The 12,438-nt window shown below is 42.5% G+C and overlaps 1 protein-coding gene across 1 annotated transcript; it reads left to right on the top strand.

Moving 5' to 3' along the window:
* Positions 1-7,880: 7,880 nt before the first annotated feature.
* LOC130314541 (adhesion G-protein coupled receptor F3-like) lies at positions 7,881-11,431 on the top strand. The gene is made up of 3 exons (XM_056552731.1): positions 7,881-7,928; positions 10,181-10,793; positions 11,351-11,431. The coding sequence occupies exons 1-3, from the start codon at positions 7,881-7,883 to the stop codon at positions 11,386-11,388; spliced, it is 699 nt and encodes a 232-aa protein (XP_056408706.1). The 3' UTR covers positions 11,389-11,431.
* The last annotated feature ends 1,007 nt before the right edge of the window (positions 11,432-12,438 follow it).

Below are 12,438 nucleotides of genomic sequence, written 5' to 3'. Positions count from 1 at the left end.
ATCTACAGCTCCACCAAACACAACTACTATAGTAATATCTACAGCTCCACCAAACACAACCACTTCATTAATATCTACAGCTCCACCAATCACAACTACTACACTAATATCTACACCTCCACCAAACACAGCCACTTCATTAATATATACAGCTCCACCAAACACAGCCACTTCATTAATATCTACACCTCCACCAAACACAACCACTTCATCCATATCTACAGCTCCACCAAACCCAACCACTTCATTAATATCTACAGCTCCACCAAACACAACCAATTCATTAATATCTACAGCTCCACCAATCACAACCACTACATTAATATCTACAGCTCCACCAAACACAACCACTTCATCCATATCTACAGCTCCACCAAACACAACCACGCCATTAATATCTACAGCTCCACCAAACACAACCACGTCAATAATATCTACAGCTCCACCAAACACAACAACTTTATCAATATCTACAGCTCCAGCAAACACAACCACTTCATTAATATCTACAGCTCCACCAAACACAACCACGTCATTAATATCTACAGCTCCACCAATCACAACCACTACATTAATATCTACAGCTCCATCAAACACAACCACGTCATTAATATCTACAGTTTCACCAAACACAACAACTTTATCAATATCTACAGCTCCACCAAACACAACCACGTCATTAATATCTACAGCTCCACCAATCACAACCACTACATTAATATCTACAGCTCCACCAAACACAACCACGTCATTAATATCTACAGCTCCACCAAACACAACAACTTTATCAATATCTACAGCTCCACCAAACACAACCACGTCATTAATATCTACAGCTCCACCAAACACAACCACTTCATTAATATCTACAGCTCCACCAATCACAACTACTACATTAATATCTACACCTCCACCAAACACAACCACGCCATTAATATCTACAGCTCCACCAAACACAACTACTATAGTAATATCTACAGCTCCACCAAACACAACCACTTCATTAATATCTACAGCTCCACCAAACACAACCACTTCATTAATATCTACAGCTCCACCAAACACAACCACTTCATTAATATCTACAGCTCCACCAAACACAACAACTTTATCAATATCTGCACCTCCACCAAACACAACCACTTCATTAATATCTACAGCTCCACCAAACACAACAACTTTATCAATATCTGCACCTCCACCAAACACAACCACTTCATTAATATCTACAGCTCCACCAAACACAACAACTTTATCAATATCTGCACCTCCACCAAACACAACCACTTCATCCATATCTACAGCTCCACCAAACACATACCCTTCACCGTTACCAACATCTCTATCATCACTGTCTTCTGTGTCTTTAACCATCACCAGAACCAGTAAGTAGATTTATAGCACAATAAACTAGTATCGGTGTGATCAGTGACCTCCCTCCGGTCAGATCCATAATGTATGACGTTTAGGGCTCAGTTATTCTCGTGCACCGTCCATTCCTTGTTGTCTAATCAGCATTTCTCTTTCTCACAAGTTGTTTTCAGGGCATTTTGTTTTCTTGTGAGTCCTCGTGTCCTTTCTTTTGCACATTCTTCAGCTCGTCTTGCTGAACATCTTTTAGCTATTTGTTTATGGGATGGCATTGTTCTCCTCTCTAATTCCCAGCCGTCTCTTAGCCAGGGCTCTACAAATCCCAGACGACAGGCCGCCATGGGGACAGAGAATGTCATCCTGGCATCTAGGTTTTTGTCAGCCAGAGCACTGGTAGTGTATATATATATATATATATATATATATATTAGATACACCTGAGGCTGATGTGTACCCTTTTATTCTAGCACTGAACTATCCGTGCAGAGGACGCTGCTCTGTGCTGCCCCTGGTGGTGGCCGGCAGTAGCTCCTCCTTTACTTTTTCTTATTGAGAGGCTCCTGTAGCACCTCCTGAATGAACGAGGCTGCAGTGTGACTGGAGAGGAGGGGTAGCGGAGGGTATGTCAAGGCCTCAGTCACTGTGTGCCCTCCTAACCTTCAGGGAAATCTGTCATCAGGAGCGAGGGAGACAGTCAGGAGGCAGCCATAGGAGAGTCAGGAGGCAGTCAGGAGGCAGCCATAGGAGAGTCAGGAGGCAGTCAGGAGGCAGCCATAGGAGAGTCAGGAGACAGGCAGGAGGCAGCCATAGGAGAGCGCCCTGCACTGCCTCAGCTGGGGCGAGTGGGGACTGTACACATAGCCCCTGCCCTGGCAGCACATGCATTACCTTTCCTGCCTACTGCTGTCACCCTCTTCCCAAAACTACCTACTATATGGACTGATCCAATATACATGGACTGATCCAATGAACTGTCCCAGCTGTCTCTTAGCTAACTGTGGACCAAACCAATGCACAGTCACTACCTACAATAATGGACTGATCCAATGAACCGTTCCAGTTGACTCTTAGCTAAGGGCCGGTTCACAGTACGTTTTTAGTGTACGGGTCCCGGAACCCCATTCATTTCAATGAGCCGACCGGAGTAAAACGCTGACTCTGATCGGCTCGTTTTTGTCCCGTATATGGTTCTCTAACCGGACCTAAAATTGTGGTATACCACGGTTTTAGGTCCGGCGGCAAAAATGAGCCGACTGGAGTTCGCTCCTCCCAACCGAATCCGGCACTAGTACACTACAAACATAATGTGAACCCAGGCTAACTGTGGACCAAACCAATGCGCAGTCACTACCTACAATAATGGATCGATCCTACACAGGAGTGGATAATCTTATATCTAGAACAGTGTTTCCCAACCAGGGTGCTTCCAGATGTTGCAAAACTACAACTCCCAACATGCCCGGACAGCCGCTGGCTGTCCAGGCATGCTGGAAGTTGTAGTTTTGCAACAGCTGTAGGCACCCTGGTTGGGAAACACTGACGTAAGGGCTTCACAGCAGAATCCGGAGCAGCGTCAGAAGTCCCACTAGGGGATTCCTATAGTTTGCGCCGAGCAGTAGAATCCAATAGACATCAATGGGGGGGGACATTTATCATCGTTGCTATAGTTAGCGAGTTCTGTAGGCATTTCTTCTTGCTTTTGGTTTTGCTTATGTGTGACACTTTTTTTCAGATCCATGTATCCTGTGGACTACTTCAGATTTGGTGGACTACATCGATGAACAGTTTTTTTTTTTTTTTTGTATAACATTAAAGAGTACCTATCACCATCTAAACTTTTCCTAATCCCCTCTCCCTATCTGTCCATGACCCTGACTAACTCTATCCCTGCATTTATTTTGCTTTAAAAAAAAAACTAAAAATACCTCTTTTCTATGCTCTCCAGTAGCTCAATAAAAGGCACAGGAGGTTGTCATAGCAACGGCAAGTCCATGGAGAGAGCAGATAAGCAGTGCATATTAAATTAGCCTTGTGGAAAGTGGATAGAGGGGAGAGGAACAGAGAAAAAGAGAAGAGGGAATGTATCCTCTCTGTTTGCTCCCTGTTTGTGTACAGCTGAGTGCTTCCCCTCCCTCCTGCCTGTCTGACTGACTGACAGGTGGGAGCTGCACGGAGCTGAATTCAGACTCACTCACTGAGTCTGAAATGCTTGCTGACAGGATTGCTAGGGAGACCCCTAGTGGAGAAGTTTTTAAAGTAAAAAAAAAAAAACATGAAAGGATGAAATTTTTTTTAAATAAAAGCAATTAAAAAGTTGTTCAGTAGGGCTTTATCTTTAAAATATAAAAAGTTTGTTTCATGAGAGGTACACTTTAATAAAATGATTAACGAGGGCTTGTGGGGGAGTGTTATTTGAAATAAAAGTTTTTTAAACGTGTTGTGTTTTTTTATTTTTATTTACTTTACAGGCTTAGTAGTTGAAGTCCATTACTAAGCCGGGGCTTAGGGTTAGCACCAAAAACAGTGCTAACCCCCAATTATTACCCCAGTACCCACTGGTACCAACAGGCCCAGAGTGTCAAAAATGGTGCTCCTGGGCCTAGGCGGTAACAGGCTGGGGTTATTTAGGCTGGGGAGTGATAGTAACAATGGTCCTCGCCCACCCTGCTAACATCAGGCTGTTGCTGCTTGGTTGGTATCTGGCTGAGAATAAAAATATGGGGAACCACACATTTGTTTCATAAATAATTAAATATTAAAAAAAAAAATGCATAGGCTTCCCTGTATTTTTATTCTCAGCCAGATACCAACCAAGCAGCAACTGCCTGTTGTTACCAGGGTGGGCGAGGACCATTGTTACTGTCCCTCCCCAGTCTAAATAACCCCAGCCTGTTACTGCCTAGGCCCAGGAACACCATTTTAAACACTCCAGGCCTGTTGGTATCGGCTCTTCCCGACACCCCTGTGGCGGTGGGTACCGGGGCAGTAATCAGGGGTTAGTGATAGCTGGTTTTGTGGCTAACTCTAAGCCCCGTCTTAGTAAAGGACTCCGTCTATAAGACGGCTTCAACTACTAAGCTTGAAAACTAATTAAAAAAAACCACAACATGTTTAATAAAACTTTTATTCCAAAAAACACTCCCCCACAAATCCTCGTTAACCATTTTATTAACATTAAACAAACAAAAAAACACTGGTCATCGATGTAATCCACCGAATTCGAAGTAGTTCACAGGATATACAGATCTGAAATGAGAAGAAAAAGAACACTGAAAATAGGTTAGTACATTTATTGTCCCCCGCCTGCGCCGCATGACTACCCCAGCATGTCCTCACTGTAAGGGCATGCTGGGAGTTGTAGTCATGCGACAGCGGGCTGGTGAGACATGTGCAGTCGGGTGACAAGCAAGCCAGAGGAGCTTGTCACCTGCTTACACATCTCCTGCCACCTGCACCGGATGACTACAACTCCTAGCATGCCCTTGCAGTAAGGACATGCTGGGAGTTGGAGTCATTAAGCATAGATGGGAGATTGTCACAAGCTTGTCACCTGCCCCTGCAGCATGAATACAACTTTCAGCGTGCCCTTACAGTAAGGACATGCTGGGATTTGTAGTTGTGTGAAACAGCAGTGTCTGTCACCTGCCTCTGCCACACGGCTACAACTCCCAACATGTCCTTACTGGAAGAGCATGCTGGGAGTTGTAGTCGTGCGACAGGGGCAAGTGAAAAGCTTTGCACCTTCCCCTGCTGCATGACTACAGTACAACTATCAGCATGCTCTTGCAGTAAGGACATGAGTAGTAGCTGTGCTGCGCGGGTGGGTGATAAGATTGTCACCCGCCCGCACATCTTCCGTCCGCGCTGCACCACTACAACTCCCAACATGCGACTTTTTAAAAATGCTGTTGAAAGCAAGCTTTGTGAGCAAGGTCTGACCTGGCTTACACTTGAGAATTTTTGAAGGGGGTTTGCACCTTTTTTTTGCTTACCCACAAAAGTCGCACAAAAAACTGCTTAGGTGCACGTGCGACTTCTGTAAGCAAAAAAAAAAATGCTTAAATCCCCTCAATGTGATTGTGTATGAATGGGTCCTTACTGCGTCATGTAGATCCGGAAATTACAAATAGACTTTTACTGCACATAGGCCTGTATATACTCTTCTTACTCTAGAATAGTGCACAAACAGTGCAAATATAAATTACAAGGACTCTACACTGCCATCTAGAGGTCGCCAGTCATACTGCAGTTATGCTGTATTGTTCTGTACATCCACATGATGAATACTGATATCTCTGATTGTGTCCAGAACCAGTAACGGCAACGACCTCCATGACCAACGACACCCTACAGCTGTGGGCAGAGCAAGCGTCTAAGGTATCTACTTTATTACTACCATGTGTACATCAGGGCGGTATTATAATAGTTATATTCTTGTATATAGGAGCAGTATTATAGTAGTTATATTCTTGTATATAGGAGCAGTATTATAATAGTTATATTCTTGTATATAGGAGCAGTATTATAGTAGTTATATTCTTGTATATAGGAGCAGTATTATAGTAGTTATATTCTTGTATATAGGAGCAGTATTATAGTAATTATATTCTTGTATATAGGAGCAGTATTATAGTAATTATATTCTTGTATATAGGAGGCAGTATTATAGTAGTTATATTCTTATATATAGGAGGCAGTATTATAGTAGTTATATTCTTGTATATAGGAGCAGTATTATAGCAGTTATATTCTTTTATATAGAGGCAGTATTATAGTAGTTATATTCTTGTATATAGGAGCAGTATTATAGTAGTTATATTCTTGTATATAGGAGCAGTATTATAGTAGTTATATTCTTGTATATAGGAGCAGTATTATAGTAGTTATAGTCTTGTATATAGAAGCAGTATTATAGTAGTTATATTCCTGTATATAGGAGCAGTATTATAGTAGTTATATTCTTGTATATAGGAGCAGTATTATAGTAGTTATATTCTTGTATATAGGAGGCAGTATTATAGTAGTTATATTCTTGTATATAGGAGCAGTATTATAGTAGTTATATTCTTGTATATAGGAGGCTGTATTATAGTAGTTATATTCTTGTATATAGGAGCAGTATTATAGTAGATATATTCTTGTACATAGGAGCAGTATTATAGTAGTTACATTCTTGTATATAGGAGGCAGTATTATAGTAGTTATATTCTTGTATATAGGAGCAGTATTATAGTAGTTATATTCCTGTATATAGGAGCAGTATTATAGTAGTTATATTCTTGTATATAGGAGCAGTATTATAGTAGTTATATTCTTGTATATAGGAGCAGTATTATAGTAGTTATATTCTTGTATATAGGAGCATTATTATAGTAGTTATATTCTTGTATATAGGAGGTGTATTATAGTAGTTATATTCTTGTATATAGGAGCAGTATTATAGTAGTTATATTCTTGTATATAGGAGGTGTATTATAGTAGTTATATTCTTGTATATAGGAGCAGTATTATAGTAGTTATATTCTTGTATATAGGAGCAGTATTATAGTAGTTATATTCTTGTATATAGGAGGTGTATTATAGTAGTTATATTCTTGTATATAGGAGCAGTATTATAGTAGTTATATTCTTGTATATAGGAGCAGTATTATAGTAGTTATATTCTTGTATATAGGAGCAGTATTATAGTAGTTATATTCTTGTATATAGGAGCTGTATTATAGTAGTTATATTCTTGCATATAGGGGGCAGTATTATAGTAGTTATATTCTTGTATATAGGAGCAGTATTATAGTAGTTATATTCTTGTATATAGGAGCAGTATTATAGGAGTTATATTCTTGTATATAGGAGCAGTATTATAGTAATTATATTCTTGTATATAGGAGACAGTATTATAGTAGTTATATTCTTGTATATAGGAGCAGCATTATAGTAGTTATATTCTTGTATATAGGAGCAGTATTATAGTAGTTATATTCTTGTATATAGGAGCAGTATTATAGTAGTTATATTCTTGTATATAGGAGCAGTATTATAGTAGTTATATTCTTGTATATAGGAGCAGTATTATAGTAGATATATTCTTGTATATAGGAGCAGTATTATAGTAGTTATATTCTTGTATATATGAGGCAGTATTATAGTAGTTATATTCTTGTATATAGGAGCAGTATTATAGTAGTTATATTCTTGTATATAGGGGCAGTATTATAGTAGTTATATTCTTGTATATAGGAGCAGTATTATAGTAGTTATATTCTTGTATATAGGAGCAGTATTATAGTAGTTATATTCTTGTATATAGGAGCAGTATTATAGTAGTTATATTCTTGTATAAATGAGGCAGTATTATAGTAGCTATTTTTATTTCCATGTCTGTGTAGAATCAGCTGAATGGCGGAGGTCTTGGAGTAATACAGTCGCTCTGGAGTTACGTTACTATTGCCCCTGCTGGTTTTCAGCTGAGTGAGGTGCCGCTGGTTCTTTATATATTGGGGAATATCACAATGAATATAGAGCTGGCAAATCTCCATTTGAGTGTGGACACAGTAAATGTGAGTATAATGTTGTATAGATGTCTATAGATCCCTACTCCATACATCTTTTAGGCCGGGTTCACACCATGTTTTTGCAGTACAGTTCCCGTATACGTTTTCAATTTGAAAACCGTACGGAACCGTATTGAAAACCGTATGCATTGACTCTCCATTGAAAACCATATGCCAAACTATACATCCGGTTGTGTCAGTTTTGCATCCTGTACGGTTTTGTAAGTTTTTTTTCCCGTACCCAATACCGTAGCCTACCATGGTTTTTGGTCTGGGTGAAAAACCATGTTGAGATCGTATACGTTTTTTTGTTTTTTTTTACATGAGAGTCAATGGGAACCGTACAGAATTGTATGTGCGTACGGTTCCATCCGGTTTGCACCATACGGTTTTTGACTTTGCACATACGCAGTGCACACCGGAAGTTTTTTTCTTGGAATTTCAATCAAACAAGTGAAACTTTATTCCTAATGGAGTGAAAATGTAAAAATGTATAAGTTTTTTTCTTAAAAAAACAGATACAACCGGACATCATTTTTCAAACCGTACACGGATTAAAATTTGTACACCCGTTTTGATACAGTTTAGTCCGGTTTTGAGGAATCCGTTTTTCATCAAAAACCTGATACGGGAACTGTACTGCAAAAACGTGGTGTGAACCCGGCCTGACAAGGATATAAATGGTGAATGTTTTTGGAGTTGGCTTTTCAGTAGGATGTCCCCATATCTGGATGACACAAGAGGCCTCCAGGGAACATTGTTATACATTTGGCACAACTAGTTTTATTAATATAACAGTATTAGGGCCTTAATATGTGGCACCACTATTGTATGAGATTAGCTACGGTATGTTGTCGGCACTACTGTACAAGCATTGCAATGTACAGTGACCCCCCCACCTACGATGGCCCCGACATACGATCATTTCAGCATACGATCACTCTCAGAGGCAGCATCAACATACGATGCTTTTGTATGTCGGGGCCATCGCATAAACGGCTATCCGGCAGCGCAGACTGCTTCAGCTACCACCGGATAGCCGTTTACGGTGCCCCGTGTGGTCCGCTGACGATCACTTACCTGTCCTCAGGGCTCCGACGCGTCCTCTTCGGGATCCCCTCCATCGACGACGCTCTCCATCGTCGTCATCATGTCGCTGCGCACGCCGTCCCGTCATCCAATAGGAGCGGCGTGCGTAGCGACGTGATGGCGGCGACGGAGAGCGAGGATGCCGGGGAAGCAGAGGCCTTGCCGGAGCGTCGGGGACACGGCGACAGCGATGAAAGGCGACATCCAGGGCAGCGGTGACGAGCGGTGACGTTCCGGAGCGGCGGGGACAGGTGAGTACAACTTTCTCTAACAGTGGTCTTCAACCTGCGGACCTCCAGATGTTGCAAAACTACAACACCCAGCATGCTGGGTGTTGTAGTTTTGCAACATCTGGAGGTCCGCAGGTTGTAGACCACTGTCCTATACTTTACATTGCACAGATCCCCGAACATACGATGGTTTCAACAAACGATGGTCCATTTGGAAGGGATTACCATCGTATGTTGAGGGACCACTGTATAGGGTACCAGGGTATACGCACAATAAGGGTAGGCCTTATGAGGATACGGTTTTATTACCTATAACATACACTGTATAGAGTCAGAAAATGCGTAACCACGAGCCAATCCCAGGTCATATGTGGTCAATATCCATAACGGTGGCTGTCGGCCATGTTGACTCTCCTGATCCCACCATATACATGAATGCATAGGATGGATAGAGAAAAGTGGTGTAGACCATTACTAGACTCTTCTGGAAATAGTTTATCTCCCAGATAACAAAAGGATCAGGCACATGAAATTCAACATGCCTGATCCTTGTTTCCCCAACATCTTTTGTTAAGGAGAATCAGGAGGCCACCATACATTGACCGATCCTGCATAACATGAAGATTTTCGCTTAGACATGTATAATGTGTATGGGAATTAATATCTTAAAGGGGTACTCTACAGGCCAGCGTCGAACTAAATGTCCCAAACACTGTTTTCTCGCTGTGGGGGTTGGCCACGTCCTCTCGTGACATCACGGTCACGCCCCCTGAATGCAAGTCTATGGGAGAGGTGTGACAGCCGGGGCCGTGATGTCGCGATGGGGCGTGGCTGACCCCCACAGCGTGAAAGCAGCGTTCAGAACATTCAGTTCCACGCTGGCCAGTGGAGTACCCCTTTAAAGACTGAAGTTGACTTTGTTATTTTTCTCTCTTGTAGAAAGTTCTCGGTGTTGCCGACCAGCTGATAAGTGACATGTCCTCTGATCCATCATTGAGTTTGAAGGAAAGTCTTGGTCCTCGGCTTCTCTGGTGTCTTGAGAATCTCTTCCCGGTGATGTCCTTCACTTCCGAACCCTTCAGTATTTCCTACGAAAACTTAGCCCTCCAATACACCGTGACCTCATGTGACTCTCTAGAAGGTAATCAGATTATGCACCTTGATGTCACCAACACCACCATATCTCTGCCCGGAGACTACACCTCAGACTGTGATGTCACCATATTCTCCATGACTTATAAACCCCAGAACGGAACGTTTAGCAGTCAGTATGACAACGGCGGAAAGACGGGTTACTCCTACTACTTGGCCAGTGACATAAGAACAAACATTGTGATGCTAAATAACAAGAGTCATCACGTGGCCAATATAAAGATGATCTTCACGTGTGGGACCAGTGACTGTGACCGGACCGCTGTATGTGTCTTCTGGGATTTCACCCTCTACAAGTGGTCATCAAAGGGTTGTCAAACCCAAGTCACCGATGGGATGACCCAATGTATCTGTGATCACCTGACCTCTTTTGCGGTCTTGATGTCCGGCTCCATCCCAGGTGACGACCTTAATGACACCATATTGAGCTACATCACGGAGGTCGGCCTTGTCCTCTCCATTGTGTCTCTTCTCCTTTGTATCTCCATACAAGTCATTCTTCTGAGGAGGTCCAGGAAGGACGTGGCGGTTTACAGACACGTGTCCATCCTTCACATATCCGCTTTCCTATTCATTTTTAACGTCTCATTTTTGGCCTCTGACTTCATTAAGCAGGACACCCAGGAGACCCTCTGTGTGGCCCTCACCTTTTGCTCCCATCTCTCCCTGTTGGGTTTCTTCTGCTGGACCTTGGTGCAGGGAATATTTTTGGTCTGTCGATTAGTTTTTGTTTTCCACCATGTGACAAAGACAGAATTCCTGGTCCTCTCCATTGTACTGGGATATGTCTGCCCTTTGGCCATAGCCTTGGGGACCTTCTTGGTGTACTTTCCGCATCATTACAAGATGGACGAGACCTGTTGGCTGGATAGACGATCTGGGGCCTTGATGGCATTTACTGTCCCGGTCATAATAATTATGGTCCTAAATTTTCTCATTCTCATCCTGGTTATCCAGAAACTTCTCAGACCATCAATCTCCGAAGGGAAGAGTGAAGATGAGGAGGTGGTGAAGAAATTGGCTAAAGCTGTACTCTTCTGTGTGCCCCAGTTTGGGTTGACCTGGGCAATCGGGATTCCCATATTCGCAGGCAACAATGATCTCTCTTTACAATACTTGTTTGTGCTGCTCAACCCTCTCCAGGTAACGTGTCTGCAAACAATTATACGTCTCCATTGATACCATGGAAAAGTTCATGTTGAACAACATGTGGCACATATAGTGTAGCGTAGGGAATCTCAGCCTATTCTGAACTTTACTCCCATTTTGGTGATCAGTCTTGCAAATGGCGTGAGGTGATGTGTTTGGTGTCTTCTTCTTGACTTTCTTCAGAAAATTTCTGATATTTTTTGAAATTTCTACTTTTCACGATAGGTCCTAACTAAGATTCAGTCATTATTTTTGATTCAACAGGAAGGGTTGCCATGGGCAGGTCTTAGACCGTAATATGGACTATTGGGTTTGGTTAGAGGTGAATGGGAGAAGAAGTTGTATCTACCAGACTTTTCATTCTTCACCTTAAAATACCCATTATGGGTGTATGGACTGTGTGCGGGGTATCATCAGGGTGCTCCAATAGTCTTAGAGTAGACGGATACAAGGACAGACAGATAAGCCTAATCGGGGCCATTTTTTGTGTGTTTCATACCAAATTCACCAACCATGTCTACATTAATCATCCACCCATCAACCTCTATGTTACTTAAAAGGGATAAGATGTCTGATTGCGGGGGTCCCGCCACTGGGGACCCCTGCGATCTCCCTGCTGCACCTGGCGTTCGTTTAGAGCATCCGGTGCAGCTCCGGAGGCTTGTGACGTCACGGCCATGCCCCCTCAATGTAAGTCTTTGGGAGGGGGCGTGACTACCGTCACGCCCCCTCCCATAGACTTGCATTGAGGGGGCGTGGCCGTGACATCACAAGTGGGGCGTGGCCGTGACATTCGAGCCTCTGCCTGGCATCGCCAGTCATCCGGCACTGAGCGCAGTTCGCTTTGTGCACCGGATGTCTGGGGTGCCGCAGATGAGATCACGGGGGTCCCCAGC

The sequence above is a fragment of the Hyla sarda genome, unplaced genomic scaffold, assembly GCF_029499605.1.
Source record: "Hyla sarda isolate aHylSar1 unplaced genomic scaffold, aHylSar1.hap1 scaffold_183, whole genome shotgun sequence".
Classification (NCBI taxonomy): domain Eukaryota; kingdom Metazoa; phylum Chordata; class Amphibia; order Anura; family Hylidae; genus Hyla; species Hyla sarda.
The sequence above is the reverse complement of the archived record's forward strand: the minus strand, read 5'-3'. Positions and strand labels throughout refer to the sequence as shown.